Raw genomic sequence first — 22,609 nt, 5'->3', positions numbered from 1 at the left:
CCATAGCTAAAAATTTGGTGGAAATTTGCTGTTTCCAACCTTTACAGGTCAACAGGACTAAGAAAAAGATCAACACCTCCCAGAAAGAGTTACTGTTCAACCTAAGAAATCAATGATAAGCAGTTCTGACCTCCATCATGGCACCCAATGAATGACTACAGCTACGAAAGCTGCTTTCTTAAGCAACGGCTTTTACCAGTCTAGCTCAGTGCTCAACTACAGCATTCTAGACTCTTTCCTGCCAACTCACTTGAAAGAAAAACATTAAGTACCAATGGATGGTCTGATTTCAGAGCACTACCTTATAAGTGCAATTTTGGTCCATCCACCAAAACTCAATGAAGACACAGCTTTGAGAGTCACAGAAAAATGCCTCAGCATCATCACACTGCTAAGGTTGATTGAGGCAAAACATCTTGTCTTAAAGATGTCTTAAAGTCTTGTTGAAACATGGGATTTCTGTTTTCCTAACTGGGGAATGTCCTGCATTACACTTTCCTCAGATCAAAACAGCTTGACAAGAGAAAGTTAACAGAGAGTTAACTTTCACTATTCAAAAAGGATCAAAAAGCATTTACCATAAAGTATTCCCTGCAGAAGATGCACAAGGAAAGGAACAAGAAATAATGATACCTGAAGTCACTAATCCCCACCCACACTCAGCTATGCCTGCTTTAGGCCTCCTTCCCATGCTCGCTAATCTTCTAGTGAATTTTCTACCAAATTTTACTGTGGCTAGTCTGTCTACTCAGGAGTCTGGTTAAAAAGAAGAGGCAAAAAAACAGAGGAGAAAGGTTGAAATGATTTGGGGATACAGGAGAAGAATTACTAGATAGATAGCTGAAGCAGACTGCATTACAGATTCAAAGACCTGATACTGGTTTACAGAAGCCAGAGCAACTGACCTGGCAGCCCACAGCCTTCAATTAGAGATGTGGATGAGTCTGGCCCAGTGACTGTTTCTACTCACGATATTGCACTGCACTTAAAACACATGTGTGTATGACCAGGAAGCATTTGGTCTTCACCTCATCCAAGTGTAATGACTGGAAAAAGGCCCCTTAGCCATTGAAATGTAACAAGCAAGGAGACCTCAATGTTAGCTTCCATTACAGCACTGCATAGGGTAGCTACATCTCACGTGTAATGGAAATTTCCCTGAAACCAGTATCAACCTCCTTCAAATACCACCAAACAATTCCCACTAACGTGAACCAAATTTAAAACAATGACAGCAATGAACCCACCATCAATCCCCAGGACGGTCCGGTCTCCAAATTCCCACATACACATTCTGCAGACAGCAACCTCAGTACCGGGTGGTGGTGTCTACTTAGGACTGCTTGCAAGGGAGAATCCTTGGAGCATGGTGGAAAAAAACAACACCTCCTCCTGTGGCTAGCTCTCAAACCTGGATACTTTTCAGAAAGAGGGGCTTAACTTCCCTGTTCTCAGCTGAGTGAAAGGGTTCACATACCAACCTCCAGAGGATCATTTCTTATTTTAAAATTAATAGGCTAAAAGCCCAGGAAGTGCATAGTCTGCTCCAAAAATATACCAAAGATGTCTGGAATGACTAAACTTATAATTTAATTTGTAGCTGGTTCAGGAACCAGCTCTACTTGCTGTGCTCAGGAGGAGCAAAAGGCATCTTCTATAAAGCTCAGTTATCCCATTTGCCTGGTGACAGAAGTGACCGTTTCTGGTCATTCTACTTTTATTTAAAGAGATTTTGGTTAAGAAAGGTCTACAAGAATCATTTGCAATAACATCTTGAACGTGTAGCCTTCCTGTAATTTTGGTTCCTCGTGATCTGCAGTTTCCTTCTTGGTAAGGACAAGAATTTTAGACAAGACTAAGAAAAAGATCAAACAAACCGCCTCTCAAGTTTCTCATCCTGTTTTCAGACGGACAATTTCTGCCTCTGAAAGAGAGAATTTCACCTTCTCTTTTTCAAGTCAGTTCATGCAGTCTTTACCCTGCTCAAATACAGACTTCAAAAAGACATCCAGGGCACTGAAGAAGCTGGCCATGAGTTTGAACCTACAGTTTCAAGTGGTCAGTGACAGTTCACTTCTATCCACCCTGAATCTGCAGGCATACTCAGCTAAGACAAAAGCCTTCTCTAACAGACAGATGGTACAAAAGGCCATGCAGGAGATCAAAATGCTACTTAGGACCTTATCAAAGTTCAAGCCCATGATTCAGGTTTGATATTAAATGCTACTCTTCCAGTCCTAGGGTCACTTCTGCATGGAGACCCACTCACCTGCCAACCCTCATCGTGTCCCACACAGTGTTTCAGTACACTGACATTTGCTAGTCAAATTTTTTATTTCATTTTGCACGCAATGCAGCTAGAATTCTTAAGATGCATTGTCTTTTAAGGAGGACAGATTTAATCTGCACTTATGTTCATCTTTCCAAGTCAGCACAATGCCTCAAGAGCTGAGTATCAATTCATGAAGGTGTTTTCTTACACATATCAGAAAGAGCATGTGCCTGTCAGTGTTAGGTCAGCTGATCAAGCTGCTGCTAATCATGAAAATGCAACAGCTTATTTTCTCTTTGATCCAAGTACCAAACCAGCACAGGATTCTAAATCAAACACGTGGCAGCCGTGTCATACAGGAGCAAAGCTAGGTCTGCAGCGTGAGTGCATCCAGCACTGCCTTGCCCCTCCAGCTGCTGCAAAATATGCTTTCATTAAAGCCCATCCCATGTGCTGCTTACCAAAAAGGGTGTGTGCACACAACACAAGCAGCAGGAGGCGATTCTGCAAGCAGAATAAGAACTTTCAAGAGCAAGAGGCTGGGTCTCTCCAGCACACGTTTGCATTGTGGGTTAAAATAGAAGTGGATTCAAGCAAAGTCTGGAAAATACTTGGCATTATTACCAAGTTGAAGTTCAACTATGTTGCCAATATAACTGCAGTTCGGTTTCATTTGAAATAATAAAGTGATGTCCCATTGCATGTGAAACTTTCAGATGAAGTCACACAGTATCAAGATACAAAAAAACCAAACCTGCCAATAAAAATAGTAAAGAGAAGCCAGCCAGTAAAACAGATCCCAGAGAGCCCCTCTCATCCCCTGCGTCTTCCAGAACTACTTCAGTTAATCCAGCCACGAGCCAACATCTTTCTACCAAAAAATAATTAGTCTCCATCAAGAATGATGGAAAGTCTGATGTCCTTGCCTGAAGGGCAGAAAGGAAGACATATACCCCTCTTTCAAGCTACCCCCTAAATCTGATTGTATAATGAAACTCCAAAGCAAGGCAATTACTTTTATAGATTTTGCTTAATCTGAAGATAGACAAAAAATTGGTCTGCGGGGAAGCTGAACTCTTTTTAACATGAAAACCAAAAGTAAGGAGTTATGTTACTGGTTGTAACTGAAACGCGTCTGCTAATGATTACAGCTTCCATTTTACTGCCAAAGTATTATTAGAACTGCTTATTTGCTGTTCAGCTTGGGGAAAAAAAATCTACTCCATTCTTTATTAATCTCGTCCTCATCTGACACAACAAAAATGCACTATCAGTCGTTTGCTTACTTTGGAAAAAAAAAAACAAAAACAGGCTTGAGAGTCACCAGAAGAGCCAAAGCCTTTGTGTATAATTGCTCTCTTGATTAACTAGAACAAAGGGCAGAAGATGTCAGTCACTATGTATTAAGTTTAGTGTTTTGGAGGTTTATTTAAAGCTATTTCACTGTGACTTGCTTTCTTAAGAAACTTTGATGTTACAAAGACCTTAAATTTAAACATATATATGCATTTTTTTCTTAATATATACATATACACACATACATACTTTTAAGACCTCAAGGCAACTATAGGACTGATGAGAAGATCTCCATAACAGCCCTGTATCTTCTTGGCCCCAGGTAGTTCCTTGCAGCAATGCTGAGCTTGTGACCTATTTGGCTGATATAGGAAACCCAATCATTAGAAAGTATATGTATTCTAATATGAAAAGCAGATTTTCCTTGGAAACGTTTTCTTGGGGCAGGTTTCAGGGTCCCAAAACTGGCAGTGACTGCACAAACAGAGGAGGTAATGAATAAAGGCTCCAACCAGGGATGGAGTGTAAAATTTTTTCCTTCTCAGCCTGCCATCCTGGGCTCCAAACAGGGTATGCAGTGGAAACAGAACAGCTTTAACTGTTCTGCCTGCCTGTGCATAAAGGTTCAGTGCAGCAGGATTAAATGAGAAGGGAAAAAGGAGTGAATTTGTAAGCAGCTGGAAATTTCAGAACTGAAGTTTTCACAGGTCTGGGAGAGTCTACTGCTCAGGAGTTTCTGGCTGTGCTGTACAGTAGACTTAAAGGTAGCTTTGCTTTTTGTATTGGCTTCTCCACATTTAGAGACACATTCATTTCCTCCAAAGCTAAACTGCCTTTGTAAAGAAATAAAGTATCAAGTCTATGGTTTCAGTAATCATTTCCCATCTTCTCCCAGGTCAGCTAGATCATTAGGGCAGTCTCAAGTGCTGACAAAGATTTCATGTCCACACCCACCAAATATGAAGTCCTGACAGACACGTTCCCTCTCTGTTCCCAGATAGTGTCATAAGGATCTCACCCCCTTGAATATGGGGAAGTCAGAGCAGCTGTAGACAGGAACCATCTTTGCTAGGGCTGACACTGGCTTTCTCCTTCCCTTCAAACTACCCTCCCAGTTGTATGGAACAAAAATATTCGTACTCACTGACCTGGCAACACAGAGACATGACACCAACTAAAGAATAGACAAACAAATGTAGAAGTTGAAGTGGTTGGACTTAAGATGGCTACGTAAGGAAGAAAAAGACGCATATGTGACCCAGCCCTGCCAGAATACGTGTTGCCCAATGTTAAGAGAAGCAATGGGAACTGGACAAAAACATGAAAATAAAGCATAAGGCATTTCAGGAAAATATATACAACAAAGGTGATTTCAGATTGGAAGTTCATTTTTTGGTGTCTGTCCATTTGGAGAAAAGTTCCAGAAAAAGCAGTTCAAAAGCAAACTCTACACAGATAGAATCTGAAGTTCAAGAGCAGAATGCTTTATAGTAGTACAACTTTATGACACCTCATGTTAATCATTACTGTTTCTCTCCACAGAGAAGTAAAATGGGGCAGCAATGACTACAAAATAGTCATTAACCCCTTCAACATCAAAAGCTATGATAGACCTGAAGAAGCAGTATTACTAGTTAACATTAGCATTAGTTACAAATGCATTGAAGTTCAGTGAACTTTTTTTCACACTGCACTGCTACTAAATCAAGCAGAACTCAAACAGCAAGCTGCCCATCAACTCCTCCATCCCACTAAGAAAACTAGCAGAGCTCCAGAGCCATCTGGAGGTGTTCCAGAAAAGCTTCAGCAGTTAGGCATTTGCTGCCCAGGGAGGTAGTGGAGTCTCCTTCTCTGGAGACGTTCAAGACCCATCTGGATGCCTACCTGTGCAACCTGGGCTAGGGAGCTGCTTTGGCATAGGGTTGGACTAGATCATCTCTAGAGGTCCCTTCCAGCCCCTACAGTTCTGTGATTCTGTGATTGCAAAAGGCACAGAGCTGCTGCACAGCCATATTTCAAATATTCCAGGTGAGTTTGTCTCTCAGAAGGAAAAGCAAGCACACGCTGCAATTCAGACCTGCACAAACTAAGCAACGTCTTCTAAAATGCAGATTGGCTTCCCAGTAAAAATAGCAACATCACAGTACAATTAAAAGGACAACCTCTCCTCACCATGGGGCTGAACAAGCATTTTGAGCTGAAAAGCAGAAGCCCACTCAATTCCTTTGCAGAGCCCCCAAAACACAAGCATTTCAGAGGCAGCAATGGAGAAAAATCTCATTTTCCATGGTGAGGGAAGATACTTATGAAACCAGAGCATTAACAGCCCTGCTTTGATTCCAGCATAGCTAATTCCCTTCCAAGTCTTGAACACAGAAACGCATAGTGCTTGCCATGTAAGTTACTAAGTAGAGCAGAAGAAAAGTATTTAGATACCACAAGATAGCAGGCATGAATATTCCAAGGCATTAATAATTCAACAATTTTATACAGCACCCTCAGCTCTCATGTTGGTACCGTGGTACTCAAGCAATAGGCAGGCTCAGAAACATTAGCCTCAAATAACTTATCAAAGCACATGTACAGTGCAGCCTTGAACCTCAGCTCAGCAGCAACTGCAGAAGCACTGCGGCATGCTTCCTTTGTGAACACAGTAAATCCAAGTTAAATTCTCAAAGGCTGAATAAGGGCTTCAGCCATATCCTTTGACTGGAAGTCAGAAAAGAAAGCAGACACCACTTCTTTACCCTTTCAGAGATGCATTTAAAAATCCAATTAGTCTAAGGAAAAAAAATAAAAAAGGCAACAAAGATAGGGTTAGAATACGCTTACAAAACATAATCACCAGAGGTCAGGGTAGGCTGTCAAGGGCTGCTTCCAGCTTAGTGCAGCTGCTAAAGGCATTAGACAGCATCACCCCACCCTTGGGCTCCCAGGGGCAAAAGCAGAGGAAGAAGGGCTGCTCCTCATCTCCTGCTGATCTGGCTGTTTCTGGTGCTAGTATTACGTTCTCTCCATCCATTCAATATTTTGCAAACAGGACACTGGAAGAAGGAGTGCTTGTTTTGCAGGGTTGATCAGTCACTCTGTTCCCAGAAAGGACAGATCTCCAGTGATACCTTGGCCACAGCAAATCACCCCGTCTACTTCTATCTCTGCTCTAGGCTGGTCTCAAGCTTCATTTGGAGTCAGCCCAGAGCCTGGATTAGTTTAAATGTTCGAGTTCATCCTACCAATACTCTGTTGACCTCATTGACTCCTTTTCCATTGACTAGTTTAAAACAAGGCATCCCAGCTCCTTCCACAGACGCCAGCTTCCAGACAGCTAAAGCTTAAATAAATCCCACCAGACACACCAAGAGAATTTGCTTTGCTTATACTGGTGCAAAACAAAACATGAGAACAACTAGCCTTGATCACCAACTCCAAAAAGCCTGTAGACAGAGTTGAAGACACTGCTGCAATTGAGACAAGCAAGTGTTCACAAGCAAGCATTGCTACCCTTAACACAGAGGGCTCTGAAACTCTGCCAGCATGGAGAAGCCTTTCCCCAGCCATGGAACTGCAAGCATCTGAAGGAGAAAAGCATCTATGCTTTGCCAGTATTGTCCTTGTTTGGAGGAAAAACTTCTACAAAGACTGTTTTTTAGGATATTAAACAACTTTCCAGTAACTTCTAGCCAAACATTCCTCATCACCCACCCTGCCTCCTCAGACGGCCTGTGTTTGTCTGCCTTAATACATACACTGCCTTAGTACATACGCTGGGCAGAAAACCACGGCAAGACAGGAACTGATTCATACATGGATCAAGTATCCTTTGCTGCAGGGCTCCCTGCAGAAAAGGCAGGGAACACAGTAAGGCAGCAGCGAGCTCAGAATAGGATGCCCGATGTCACTGTTGCAGCCTGAGGACAGCTCTTACTTCTCAAAAGAAGAATTTGGGATGATCCTTCCTTAAATTCAGCTTTATTCAATAAAGAATTATGAACACTGGTACATGCAAGAGTAGCTGCACAGGCTGTCCTTGGTATTAAGCATTGGCCACTTACCTAACCCTGTCACCTCAGATGAAATTGCTAGTGCTAGAGGAAAGATATTTGACCTAAGTGTTTGTTTCTTCTCCTAAAGTTCCAGGGACAGCTCAAGGATGGCATGCTGCACTAAGGAGCATTTACTTTTTAAATCACAATCACTCTCTCAAAGTTTGCAATTCAAATGCACAGCCATGCTGGGAAGAAATGGAAATGCAAAGAACTGGCTTTCTCAGAGCAAAGACGAGGTCAGGGCTAGATATACAAAGAGAAATTAAGATATGAGTCACATCTGCTGGACCATGCTCTCTTAAATGCTTTGTAAGATAAAAGCAAATTTCCAGAGAAAGCCAACATGCACAATTGCACCTGAAATAAAGCACGATGCTGGCAAATAAGTGTACTGTGTCTGGCAACACTTCCAACTGGTGGAAGCTTAGCTATTGACATTTTGTAAGTAAACACAGTAATGGCATTTGCAATTTGGTGTAGAGCTACATCAACGTTAGGAGCCTAGGAACATGCCAAAGTATCACTTATTTGTTAGAATAAACAGAAGTACACTGACTTTGGTTAACTTCTGAAAGAAATGTAATGCTCAGAGACATTTGCTACCATTGCACACAGTGCCGCGCTCCTGTCATGTACAAAGGAGGGTATACAAAGGTGGTAACATCCTAGAGAAAGAGGTGAAGCAGCAGAAAGCAGATGTGAGACAGGGAGTTGTCTTTACAGAATTAAGAAACCAAGACTGTAACGAACGGGACTGAAAATGCCAGTCGGGAAAGTAAGCATGAAAAAGAGACACTGGGGACCCCAAAGCCAGGGCACCCTAACAAGCAGAGGCCTTCCTCATGGCAACACTTCAGTGCCATGCCCCATGTCCTAGCCTCCCTTGCCAGATGGTCTTCTAGGTGCTAAGGAAGCTACCCCAGCCACAATAGCTTTGTTTTACGTGTTGTAACGTAACATTGGAAATCTGTCTGCAGTTACACAATTGCAGAGGAAACAGCTACATCCCTCTCAGCCCCACTGAAGAGCCGTCCCTTGACTCTCCTGCCACAGAAGCAGCTCACAGGGGCCACAAGGAAAGAGCCCCATTCCACCACAAACAGCAGAGGTGCTCGGAATGCGCTTATGCTTCCCTGTCAGGTTTTCCATTGCAAACACTGCTGCCACAGTTTATAACTTGACCGTTTCAAGCCACATCCACATAGAACTTGGCAAGGAGGGAGCTGCTCAGGCCGAGTCCCTCCCCTTCTACCTCAAAGAAATCCTGCTTTAAAGCCACATTTCACTGCTGCAGCACAAATGCGTATCTTCAGAACACTTCACAAAGCTTTTCTAGTTAAGGTACAAGAGAAACAAATGTACTTGACAGACAAGACTCGGGACAGTTATTTATATTGCTATTCCAAAGCTGCACGGAGATGTTTAGATAGAGCTGGCCAGTGCAGGTTGGCTACACAGCACATTTAAACAAACCCATCAGACATAGCCCTGCAACTGCAGCAGGCACCCAGACACCAGCTGGAGAGAATGTAAACCTTCACTTCAATCTTGATGTATTTGTGACCGCTGCTACATGCAGTATTTCCCTCCCTAACTGAGTTAAAAAATAATAATAATAATAATAAAAGAAAGATAGTATCAGCACACTGTTGGCCTTCTGCTCACCTAACCAGAATTCAGAGGAAAGTCTGAAAGACAACTTTTGTTGAGCCAAGGTTTTTTTTTGTTTTGTTTTGTTTTCAGAAATATATCTGTTTCAAAGACTGAGAGCTAGTACATAACTGAATAATTTGTTCTGAAACACTGAAAGCCTACAGACTTCTTTCAGTCCAGCAAGATTTGCTTCCATGGCAATTGCAGCAACAGGTTACAGTGACCCATGGGCTTCATAACAGAGATGAAAGGTTTCAGGATTTATTCACCACACATGCTACACTGACCTCGCTTTTAAAGTCCTAATATCAAACAGAAGTTTCTACTTGAAATGATGTCCAAGTCATAGCTTCCATTTGCACAGTAATGAAGACAACTTCATACAATTCTGTTCCAAATAGGTTTGCCTGAGAGGTGCCTCAAATCCCATTGCTTATGTAGCAAAAATAACACTGAATAATGCTACACAGTAAATTTAACACGAAGTTAAGCTGATGGATAATAACCAGGTAAGAATTCAATATGCAATATGTTGGAAGGTTTTTATTCCCCCCTGCTTCTACATTTTACACCAACCTTGGAAAGAATGGTGTATTTCCTTCCAGAAGGATGCACTATTTGGAGGCAAACAGGGAGATGGCATCTACCACATGCCCTAGAAGCATTCAGAAGAAAACCTTCAGTAGAACATGAAACAAGCACCATTGTTTGGAAACAGCTTCTGAACATCGCTGCGTAAGGGCCATCTGGCCAGTAAAGACAAGGTGCTTCTTCCCTACAAAGCTGTGCAACAAAGCCTACCTAACATTTCTCCCACTCTAGAAAACAAAAGAACTATTAACACGTCCCAAGACATCAACATGCAACTCTATTCAAGCAAGGCTTTAAAAATAAATAAATAAATAAATAGATAAATAAGATCAAGCAGTCAGCCACGTCTGTTCCCATTTAGCTTTCCAAAGCTTGAAAAGCAAACAAAACCCCTCCAAAACCCCATTTATGCAGGTATACACACATGGAAGTTTGCACCATTTGCACAGCAGAACCACCACCACATTCAAAACACACTGCTTAGTGTGATGGGGACGTCACCCCCCTACCTAACAAGCTATCTAGTCGCTTTTCCCTCATATCCTGAGGAGTTATACATGCAAAAAGTTCATTGCTGACACTGTCCCTGCTGCAGTGCCATATTCAACACCTCGCTTCATCACTGCTTTCTGGGTTTGGGAGGGGAATGAGCTTAATTTATACAACCACAGCTCTAGTTTCACAACACTTTTGAAGACAATACAACTATACAGTAAGGTAAATTGCCACCCACATGCATACTCTAAATGATCTTACATTCTTAAAAAAAAAAACAACTAAAAAAAACCCAAAGAAGTGTATCCCCACATTCTTAGAAGTCATAACCACATATTCTAGCCATGCTTGCCTACGCTAAACAGATTCTGCATTCAAACCAAGTTGCAAGCTTAAAAAGCTTAGACTTGAGAAAACTTCAGCTAGTTCCATTACATACCGTTTCTAGTTTCAGCTGAAGAGACCAGAATTCAAAACATTAAAGTCATTCCTGTGGTATCCCTAGCCTAGAAGAGTGTTGGAGTGTATGTTTAGAGTCCTGTTCTTGGACAAACTAAAATATTATTTCCTTGCCAGAATAGTTTAGAGAAGTATCCAAAGCAAGTGATGCTTTGTACATCACTGACTTGGGGACATGTTTTCTCATAACAGCACGATCACAGATCCCAATACTTCATATTTCTTCTTATTCATATGAGCACCATGAGACCTAGGTGCTAAGCATCAGAATATGGTCTCAAGGACTGTAACCCAAGTTCAAGGACGCTTCCTTAAGAGTCACATTTCTGGATCTACTACTTAAAATTAAACCCTTTTGCATCTCCACGTACCACGTGGTTCAGTACAATACACTATGAACTATGCAAGGCAGAGAGGCCACATTAAAAGAAAACACAAGGGAACTGTAATTTGAAATTCAGAGACACTTCTTGCATTATTTAACAACCCAATTCCCTTGGTACCATAAGCCATTATCAAAACCAGGGATATCATGGATGTGAATGCAAGTTGCCACAATGACCAGGCTTGTTCTGACAGCAGTAACACCCACTATAGACAATGAGAAGCCCTCAGACTCAGAAGGGAGGAGTCTTGTCCATTAGTCCAGACAGATGAAAAAACTGAGACTTTTTTTCCCCTTTCAATCACAATGAAAGCTTTAAAGTGGGGCAAATTAGCATTTTGGTCTTTACTAGTTTTGCAAGTGACACAGTCAGTATCCAGAGGACAGGTATTTCTGTTCACCCCAGTGAGTGTATTTCCACACGCTATTCCCCTGGACACCACACTAGGTCACTGGCCAGCAACTGAGTGCTTCACCCAGCCAAGCCAGCGTTCGGCTTTCATACAGCAGAGAAATTACTACTCCATTAAAAGAAAAAGGAATACATAAAATACAACGCATGATCATCATGATGGACAAACTGACTCAGAGCTCTGGGAAAGAGACTTGAGCCCCTGACCAGGGTGTCCCGGTTCCCTGGCCAGCACACTCTGGAGCCAGCCGGCCAGGAGAGCCTGCGTGCAGAGCTCCCTCAGCACGAGCCTTGCAAGCACTGCTCCAAATGCCAGCAGCTTCTCTGGATGAGGAGACACAAGTCACGAGTGGGCTGGAGAATAGCCCTGGACAACTGCTCTGGATTAATGCACAAGGAGTGCTGGAGGGAGGAGGGGAGCTGCTGAAGACAGGCAGTTATTTAAACCAGCTGCTAACCTGCTCCACCATGTACACAGTCTCATACATTTGTTTAGGCTGACTCAAAGCTAGCAGGCATCCAAGAGTTAAAGCACACAAAAGACATCTATACGAACACTTGCCAAGAATCTCATTTTCCAAATACAAGCTGGTTATTGCATGGATGGCAGAAGAAGGGATTTCATCTTGCTTTTACATGACAGGCTCTGCCTCCTTGCCTCTAAATTCCCCAATTAACGCTTCTTAAGTTTTGTAGCCGTGCACTGCAATGTATTTATCTACGCACATTCCCCTCCCTCCGTACTGAGCTCTGGGCCACAGGCTAAGCTGTCAAGCCAAGTTTCATCCCAAGCAAGTTTCATCCTATAAATCCTCCAAAAAGGGGAGTTAGTAATGGAAATGCTGACGGAGACTCAAACAGACAGCAGGGCAACTAGATCATCTACTATACATCAGCTTCATTAGCTGCAGAACCTTCTCTCTCCTTCACCTTCATTTTCCATTAGCGTACTTCAGCTAATTAACACACAAAACCCATGAAACATTCTTACAGTAGAAGGCAACATTTGGCCACCAGCCCAAATCAACATTGAGAAACTTCAACATCCTCAGCCAGACATAGTAACTGTACCAGATGGAGCTAATGTACAGCTACAAGCAGTGATGAAGAAACTGAAAGAACATGAACACATGGAAAAAATCTGACCACTGGAAGAGGGACAAGCAACAAAACTGTCTTACCGCTTTCGTTTTTCTCTATGACATCCACGACCTCTCCAGCCTGGAGGCTGATCTCAGAGTTCTCCTGCTTCTCATAGTTGGACACCACCACATATTGCTCCAGGATCATGGGTTCAGAGCTAGTATCAGCACCTGGGGAAGGGAAAAAGCAAGCTGTAAGCCAGCTTCCAGCCATGGCTCCTCGAGAGCGACCTCCGTCCATCCGAGTCACGACAGGCCAAGTTGTCACCAGAGCCAAGCGAATCAGCAAACAACCTTGGCTCGCAGCATATCCCCAAATGGCTGGCCATATAGAAATAGCCTCCTCTGGCCCACAACCCAGCAGCACAGAGGGACATTGGAGAGAAGAAGAAGAAAAAGGGGAGGAAAAAAAAACTTTTTTGAAAAGGAGACAAAAATATAGCGACTTAGTCACAAAGTTTCATGGTGGATTCTGAAAATAAACCTCTTCCCAACATGGTTTCCACAATCCTTGCTCCCATTCAGAGAGAAAAATCCTGGGCAGAAGCAGCATAAATCCACAGCTGAGCCATCCCCCCAGTAAACCAAAAGAAAAACAGTTCTCCCCTTGGCGTCTCAGCTCCTTCTCCACTCTAAAGGCTTGAGCTGAAAGTCAAAAGGGGGCTGTAGATGCCAATCATATTCGTCTGCACTGCAGCCCTTAAATAGAAACACATGAGCGGGATTGTAAGAGAGGGAGGTGGGGTGGAGGGAGAGAGGGGAGGGCGGGGAGGAGTGTTTACTTGAAACAGAAGAAGAAAAAAAAGTTCCAGCACCAGATCCTTGCTAAAACACGGCCACCCCCTGCCTGCCCCCCCCCCCCCCCCGCCAGCGCCGCAGTTCCGCATTCCCCAGTGCAGAAGCAGGAGCAGGGCACGGCGCAGTGTCCCTGGGTCAGGCACGGTGCGTCCCACTTCCCTCTCCATCGTCCTTCGGTGCCTTTTTGGAGCTCTTAAAGCCAGTCCTCCCTGTTTTTTTTTTTCCTTTGTACTGGAGGTTCTTGGCTGTCAGAGCCATTTATGAATGACAGCAGGCTCTCATACAAACACAGATGAAAAAAGTGCAAAATAACTCTTCTCCCCGTTCCCCCGCAGTCTTTACATTTCTCTTGGGTGTTGCTTTTTTTTCCCCCTTCTTTACTGATTTTTTTTTTCTACCCCCAAATCAAAATCGTGCAATCTGGGAGGAGTCACGGTGCAGGCACACTGCCTGGGGAGTGCACCATGCACAGGGGATCCCAGTGCTGCCACCACTGCACAGGATGTGGCTCGGCTCCGATGCAACATAAACAGCACATACTCTGCTCCTCCAAACCGAGGCACCACGGCACTGCTTCTGCCTGGAAACTGCCTTGAAAGGTCACGAATAACCTCAAAGTTTCTTAATTCTCCCGTCAAAAACACATCTTTTAAAGCATCGGAGCAGAACAAAAGGTACCCTGGATTTCTGTGCCAAGAGCCACCAGACACATGCCTGTACGCAAAATTCTTTTACAGGTTTCCTGAGTTTCAGCACTCTCTATAAAGGCAGAGCTGTCTGGGCCAACAGTAGCTCCCATCTCTCTAGATTAAGATGCAGATGGAGAGGGGAGACAGCAGCAGACATATGAACTGCTGAAAGTCCCATTTCGTGTGACGGGGGCAGAGCCAGGAGCAGGCTCCAGGTCTCCTCAACCTCTGAAGACAAATTGGCTACAAGAGACAGGAAGGAAGCAGCATGGTCTGAAGCTGTCCACCGGACAAGCCGGACTAACAGCTAAGCACAGGATGCTCAGTGTTGTGCTGCAGTTCCAAAAGCAGCACGCCTGTATGTATTTGAACTACAGATGCAAACTAATTCTGCAGACAAATAATTAGCATCCCTGCCAAAAGAAAGATAAAGAGTGCATCAGTCCTTAGAATAGCATCCTGTGCAATGAAAATCCTTAAACAAAAGTAATTAATTTAACATTTTCCTGAAAGGAAACACTATCACAATGCCTCCCTTTGGACCAGACTTAAGAAATCCAGAAAATTAGATGACTTCCGTGCTCCCTAAGCATGCCTCTGACTGTTCTCATGTTCCATAGGTTAATTTTCTTTAAAGAGGTGTCATCTCCTCTAGAAGCTTGTGTTTAAGAGATTTAGCTCTTCTGTGGATGGCTGAACCACAGCCAGCAGTAGGAACAGGGGGAGAAAGCAGTGAACTGACAACATTAAGATTTATTATACAGTTTTTCACCGTAGCTGTTCACTCTATAGAAGCATCATATTTCTGTTCACAATGAATCAGCCTGATTCATATGTTCTGGTTTAAACCAGTGCTAATTGGGTTATCGGGAGTTTGAGGGAAATGGGGGAAGACATCTCCTACTTCCCACACAGTCCCTTCTCCAGTTTGTAAAGGGGGAACAGCAGCAGCATCTTCCTTCACCTCATTTAAGCAATCAATGCCTATGGCTCCCACTTCATTTTTGCACTAAGATTTTCTAACCAAAACCAAAAGCCATCACAGCAACGTATTTATGCACGTGCAAAGAATTCAGTGTGCAAAGAAAGGCAGAAGGAGGGACCCAAACAGTTACAGACGGAGAAAAGGACACTCTCAAAGCTATTTGCTTAACTGACACACTAGATGTCCATCCTCTCTACCTCCTAGGCAGTACTTATAGGACAAAAACCACCAGACAGCAGTGCCTTGGTGGCGGGACGAGTGCTCGTGTGGTACACGTGTCCCTGCTGCGAACAAAGCGGGGACATGGCCAGAGCACAAGCTGGCAGACATCCCACACCAGCCACCCATGCTGAGCCAGGGACTGTGTGCCAGGGGAGTGCCCCGGCCAGCAAACCCAGAGAAGGAGCACTGCCAACCCACTTCCGCAACTCTCTCTCTAAAAATAAAATAATAAAAAAGAACCAGCAAGATACAGCCCATCTGCACTCACATATCTGAAACTCAGCAGTCTACCCTGTCCTGTCTTAGATAAGGAATTCCGTACAGGAGGTCTCCTTCATCACTACAGTGTCTGGTGCAGCATTTGCAATTAAGAGACTGCTTTAACAGAAGCTTGAAGAGTTACAGGGCTGCTAATAAGGCAAAAAAAAAAAAAAAAAAAAGATAAACTCCTTGATAATTTAAAGCTACAGCAGATCATCCCACCTTACTTTTAATTCTGGGAACTGCACATGGACCTGCAGACGGTGCCCCTGCAGCTCCCCAGGCGATGATCTCCCAGGATCAGACCGTACAGTGGGAAAGACTTCAACAGTAAAGGAAGGAAGAGAGCTGGAAGAGACAAGAACAGCTTCTCCCAGTAATCTGAAGCCTTACACATTATCTGGGAAGCCTTGTTTCAGCTGTTCCATCACTCCGTTCAGACACAGCCAGCAGGATACAAACTTCAGCCTTCAGTCCTCCACCCCTGACAGGCATGTTTAGATAAATGAGTCCTCAGCGAGGCTCAGGATCCTGAGGATCACACCTACACAGTGTGAGCCCCACAGAGCAGAGCAGGGTTCTCAGCAAGCTCACATGCACACTGCAATGCCCCATGGATATCACAGCCCCACTTTTTGAAAGGCTCTTCAGTACAGGCAGGAGGAACGGAGAGCAGAGGATAGGATAAGGCTGATGTGCCAGGAAAAGCCCCCTTCCAACCCTCACCCAAAAAAGCAGAATTAGTATTTCAGTTCAGTTCCAACTTGCAAGCCCTCCCAAGAGCAGAGCGCACGACAGATCGCTGGCTGAAATAAGAGTTTGCTTGCCTCTCCGTTTACTTTTGCCTCGAGTCCGTTTCCTGGTTAAAGTCTTGAGGATAGCCCTCCTCCTCTCCATAGGGCTCCACTTTACAATCCTCCCGCTCCTCACCTCTGCGATGACCTTCCCAGGGCTGGGCAGAAATGTCATCGGGGCTTGTCCATGCCCCCAGAACTGGCACTACGAAGTGACACTGTTGCACCCTGACCCCCTCTCCAGGCAGCAAGGAGAGAGCATCGTTCCTCCTGTAGTACTCAGAGCCCAGCAACTGTGGGACAGCCTCCTAAATAAGAGCACAGAGCTCCCGTTCCAAGCGGCTCCTTCCTCCTCCGTGTTGCAACAGCTAAGACCTATGATGGTTTTGCAATAGCCAAAAATTAAAACCACCAAGTGGACTCCAAAAATAAAATCATCTGGATATGGAAATTTGAGACTCCTGATCTCTGCCAGAGTACTCCGTTGTTATCAGGCTATAAACATGTCTGCTCTTTTAATCCATACAGCGTGCTGGACTTTATATCGCTCTTTTATGACTATCAATCAAGTGTTTACAGATTCAGACTAAACGAAGTAGGACTGGGCTGGTCAGTGGAAGTTTTGAAAAGAGCCAAAACCACAAACGTTCAGTGAACACCACGAGCATGAATCACAGCTGAGTAACCAGCTGGCAGGTAGTCCTCCTTCCCAGACCTGGGCTGCAGCGGGCACGCACAAGATGTGCACAGGAGCACTGGGCAGAAGGCACCCCAGTGCCACAGCTCGCCATGCAGCAGCACATCAGAGTTGTACACTTTCCAGGAGGAACTGTGGTGGCTTAAATCTAGAGCTACAATTTCTTCTTCAAGCTAATTCTTCAAGGGTAACCCTTCACATATCTCAGGGAAATTCCTTTGGAGGAAGTTGAGAGCAGGCAGTGAAGAAAAGAAAGTGTACCCAGGACAACAGCAAGCCCATGTAAAATCCTCCAGTCAGACTATCCCCTCTCAACAATCACAGCCTCAGCTTTAAACACACGGATTTTCTTTGTCTAAATAAAATCCTTACTTTTTTTTTTTTTTTTCTTATCAGAAGTTCCTGCCTCTGTGGTAAATAAACATGTTGTATCTGCATGTTTTCTTTGAGCCTTCTGCCAATGATATATCCCCAAGTATTTCAAGACAGAGAACCTAAACGTCGCGTTAAACAATTTTTATCCTCCACACAGGATGAAAAATACTTTAATATAAAAAGCACACGAGGTTACACAAGAGCTCAGGATCCCAGAGCTGATTCAAAAGCAGTTCCTAAAATAACTGACTCCTAGAGTAAGCAGTGGAATGAGACTGACAGACCTTCCTACAGATCTCCTTGGGGACAATATGGATTTGGATCAAAAGTAGGTTCTAGTCATAGTAAGTTTCCTATACATGCTCTAAAGAATCAGGCCTTGACTCATCTCCTGGATAATTCTGCACACTCCAGTCTGTCCCTCCTCAGCCCCATCACAAAATTTGGATTCTAATTGCATGACAGTGATTCACAAAGGCCACTCACAGCTTGTGTCAATAGGAAAGAGGAGCCAGCTCCATCCTTTCTGACAGGTGGGGTCCCCCCAGCACTTAAAGTTCAGCAGTCAGCAGCTCCTGGTTAACAGTCCTGAGCTGTGAAGCTTTAGTGGGGAGAAAGAGAACTTCAGTACCATGTATAATAACTAAAAGAAATCAGTACAAGTCAATTCCAGCCTCTGGGTCTTAGCAATAAAACTGTACTGACAAAATTCCTTTCACCTCATTACAGAGGAAAACAAATATTTGCAGAAGGATATCAAATGGGTCATTAATACCCCATTGTTTCTGCAGCTCATGTTCTGAGATCAGCTAGGTGGTTCTTGAAATAAGGACAAAGCAATCTGATTATGCTTTCTGAGAAGAGTTTCAAAAGCAGGTGATGCCCTGCTGTTAAACAGAGAAGATAAATGCAGAATGGGAGAGGTTGGACTTGTTCATTAAGTAACTTAAACTCAAAGCCAATGAAGTCCAGCCTAAAACCTTGTCCAACACCCAAAATGTCATTGCCTGAGAGTAACACAGTGTTGAACACCACCCTTTCCAGCATGGCCAAGTCAGTACACAAATCCCCTCATCCCAAGTTAGGGGCCATAATTAACACACAAGGAGTTTCTCCATAATTGAGTACTCATACACGCACTTTCAAGTCCACAGGACATATTGCCCCATGCACTAAAAGTGTGCATAGCTTGCTCACAGAGCAGCAACAACTCCAGTCATTATTATTCCAGCTACACACGGAGATAGTGGCACAGATGGCAGCTCCACGAGTCATGTAGATTCCCTCCTGGCCCAATGGGCTGCTACTACAAACAGCTACAGTGAGCCCAAGCCAACAGCACATGCAGTCATCATGAAGAGAATAAGGCTTGCTACCATGGCAGCAGAAAATAGCCTCTCTCCTGGATTCACTCCCCAGTGAAAGGGACGCACAGTATCTTCTAGCTTCTCCAAGAGGCAAGATCTGGCTGAGCCTTCAAGACCATGGGACAAATGGCAGTTTTAAGGCAGGCTGAGGTCCAGCACTGGATGTGCCTGATGCACAGCTGAACCAGCAGCAAAACCCAATCCCATGGACAGAGCATCAGAAGCAGCTTGGCCCTTGGTAAATGCCCGGCACTCTCTCAAGTGAGTGCTCCACTTCAGTTTCTTCCTTCTTCAGAATCCTCAGCAGCATTTCCAATAAAATCCTGACAAACGGAGAAATTCAGTGCTGACCTTTGCCAACTGGAGCTTGTTATGATTTTTATTTTTTTATTTTTGATCTGCTGAGTTTTAAGGTAGAGCCAAGAAAAATTAGAGGCAGGAGGGCAAAATGAAATGTGGAGTCCTCTTTCCACTCTTTCTTGGAAAGTTGGCTTTCTAAATAGCAGTTCTAACCAACTAGGTTACAGGTAGCAACAGTTAAGAAAACTGAAGCATTCTGCACACAGATCCGTTAAACCATTTGTAGATTTTCACACAGCTGCTAGACAGGGTCCTCCACTGGGCTGAAGTCACCTATGTACTTTGGCACTCTCCCCAGTCATGCTCTGCATGGCAACACATCCACATTACTCCACACTGCACAAAGCCAACTAGCCAAGGAATGTAACAGTAGTTGGGGCGTCCCCAGCCACCCTCCTGGCACGTGGGTTGCAATGATGGGAAGGGGAGGCAGGCTGCTTAGCTGTGTGATCCTCTGGGTTCCTGAAGGCCTGCAGTCAGAGGCACCCCCTAAATCCCACCATGGCACTTCTCACAGTCTGGCTGCGTGACACCCGTCTTCTTCCAAACTGGGAAATTAAACCATGTGTAACCTTTGGCTGGAGTCTGCATTTAATGGAGCAGGCTCATGTCCTAGGCAGGGAGTGCCAGGGTAGCACCAAACTGGCTTTTCTTCCAGTCTTCAGCACTCTAAGACGCAGACTGATACCACAAGGACAAAGACGCCATGCTTGAGCCTTTAACTCTGCCATATTACAATACAGCCCTCAGCAGTTCCGATCTGAAAAGCAGCAGTGTTGGAGCTGTGGATTTGTTTGAATGAGAAATCAGCTGAGTGACCACATGAACTAGAACAGCTTGGGGAGCAAGAGACCTGAGCAGGTGCACCAGAAGATTTCTCAGCAGGACTAGGTATGATCATTTCCCTTTTTCAGAACTATGCAGTGCAGTTTATCACTTACGTTTACCATTTCATCATGCACAGCTTTTGAAGCCAAACTGACAATGTGCATTTAGCTAACAGAGGAGAAGGAATTTATATTCATTAAAATTACACCTTCTCTTTCCTCAGAAAGCTTCGGTATTCTATTTGCCATATTACAGACCACAACATAAAGCAGTCCCAAGAGATACAGGGTTGGTTTTCTCTGGGTTTGTATCTCCCTTACCTCCCCTACCTCCAAATCAGACCATTTGTGGGCTCCTTACCACTCTTTCCAAGCAATGCCACCCCTTCTCAACATGCTGCCCAACCATTGCTCAGCCTCAGTCTGTTTGTCTGAACTTCCTGATGACCTATTAACCACCAAGCTCCTGTGACTGAATACTTCAGATATTTTTGTACAGTTACGTCCAAACACCACCCTGAAATCAGACTTGTTCTGCTCAGAGTGAAGAAAACATCCCCCAGGGGTGTACTGAACTTCTTTCTAGGCCAGCATTTCTGAAATCACTGCAGCATTACTTACTAAGAGCCTCTGACTAGCAGGCACTCACCCTACAGGTGGGATTTTGCTCACAAGGTTTGAACAGAGTATCAGCTTGGATACTCACCAAATAGGGCATGGAAAGCAGGAGGGCCATTTCCATTCTTCCTTGGCTTGATACTTACATGTGGTCTTACTGCCTGTATCCTTCACAGAGAAGTTAGTATCACTAGCCATGGACTTCAAGTTTGAGAGGAACAAAAGGATCTTCTCTGGCAGAGAAGTCCACTGGTTACTCAGGAGAGGACCTAAAAGCTTACCTTTTGCTCTATATTGGGCTAACCCAACCTCACCTAGAAGTCCTGTCCCAGATCCCTCTTCCCCTCTGACTCCTTGTGTGCCCATGACAAATTCTGCAGTTTTTTGCATCTTCCTCAGTCCCATCTATTCCACAAAACACCCTTTCTACTGACTGTGGGAAAGCAAAAGAGCATTTCAGAAGAACAAGAAGCACATTGACGCATTCATCTTCTTTACCTGAACCCACAAGTTTCCTCACTTTTGCTCTCTTCCTTGTCCCTCAGTGTGGGACTGTGCAGGTGTGTTGCTGCTGAACAGGGACAGCCCACCACTGGAAGGGAAACTGCTTTGGGCTGTAGAGCCGGAGTCAGGCAAGGGAAATGTTACACAGCAAAATGCCATCTACTACTTTTAGAAGCATTAGGATTAGCTAAAGCCAGAAATGCAGTGCCTTTGCCAAAAATCATGCATCATGAAAAAACAACACACAGGTACACAACAGATCCTGGATATTCACTGCCAGAGACAGTGAATTCACAGTCACAGACCCACACTCAACACAATTCCGAAACCACACACAACTTAAACTGCAGACTTTTCTTTCCAGTAGCATGCAGAACACCAAGAAGTTACCTGGAGTGACAGTCTTTTTTGGAGTCTCAGACAAACTGGACATCCAAACTGGAAATCCAAGAAAAGGGCAGCCATGAAAGGAAGAAATAATTAGAGAAAGAAGAAAATCATATCAGCAAGTCTGAAAGCTAGTTAAAACAGATTTGAAAGAAACGTTAACTTTTTCTTTAGAGTTGTGTCAGCATGATGGGGACTTGTTTAAGGTTCAAGTCACAAGAACTACCCACTTAATGCAAAAGTTAGTGAGCTTATGAAACCAACACGTAGAGCTTCAAATTTGAAATTTGAGTAAGATATGCTCTGAGCTTATTCCCAATAGGACAGGAAATGCATACCAAGAGACAGTTTGACTCATTAAGCCTCAGACCTGCAAAAGCATTTAGCTTTGCAGCTGTTAATGATCCCCGTAAGACCAACAAGCAACTCACAGAAATTGAACTTCAATGCATGCAAGCATTTTGTTACCCTGGAATTGTGTTAAGTAACAAAAGACAAATAACGCCCCATGGAAGACTACAGAGCTCATATGATAGGTTCATAGGTTCATAAGGTTGGAAAGCACCCTTGGGTGGATCCCATCTGGCCCCATGGACTTGTGGCAGTTCAGATGGAGGAGAAGATCTCTGACCGTCTCTGCTTGGATCACAGGGGGTGCATTATGCGCCCCGTCCCGGACTTCCAGGTCAGGGCAAGTACCCTGTGGACAACTGTCCTGTCTATTAAAGACAGATGTGAAGAAGGCATTGAGAACCTCAGCCTTTTCCTTATCATCTGTGGTTACATTCCCTGCCTCGTCGAGTAAAGGACAGAAATTTTCCTTAGTTTTTCTCTTGTTGTTAATATATTTGTAAAAGGGTTTCCTGTTCTCCTTTACAGCAGTAGCCAGTCTAAGTTCAAGCTGGGCTTTAGCATTTCTAACTTTCTGCCTGCAGATCTTGGCCAGTTCTCTGTAGTCACCCCAAGTATCCTGT

At 44.1% G+C, this 22,609-nt stretch overlaps 1 protein-coding gene across 5 annotated transcripts in view; it reads right to left on the bottom strand.

Moving 5' to 3' along the window:
• The window catches only part of SH3PXD2A (SH3 and PX domains 2A), a 228,968-nt gene that overhangs the window by 47,233 nt on the left and 159,126 nt on the right, over positions 1-22,609 (bottom strand). For 2 of the 5 annotated variants that reach the window (XM_065746041.1, XM_065746044.1), the window contains exons 7-8: positions 21,639-21,686; positions 12,791-12,922 (exon numbers count right to left, since the gene is read on the bottom strand). In XM_065746041.1, the coding sequence (XP_065602113.1) occupies positions 12,791-12,922; positions 21,639-21,686 (180 nt within the window). Of the gene's footprint in view, positions 1-12,790; positions 12,923-13,235; positions 13,912-21,638; positions 21,687-22,609 lie in introns of those variants that run through there. The other 3 variants (XM_065746045.1, XM_065746046.1, XM_065746043.1) reach the window with 3 other exon arrangements.

The sequence above is a fragment of the Cyrtonyx montezumae genome, unplaced genomic scaffold, assembly GCF_038088225.1.
Source record: "Cyrtonyx montezumae isolate F1298 unplaced genomic scaffold, pur_monq_1.0 scaffold_4, whole genome shotgun sequence".
NCBI lineage: Eukaryota > Metazoa > Chordata > Aves > Galliformes > Odontophoridae > Cyrtonyx > Cyrtonyx montezumae.
This window is presented reverse-complemented; position numbering and strand designations above follow the sequence as displayed.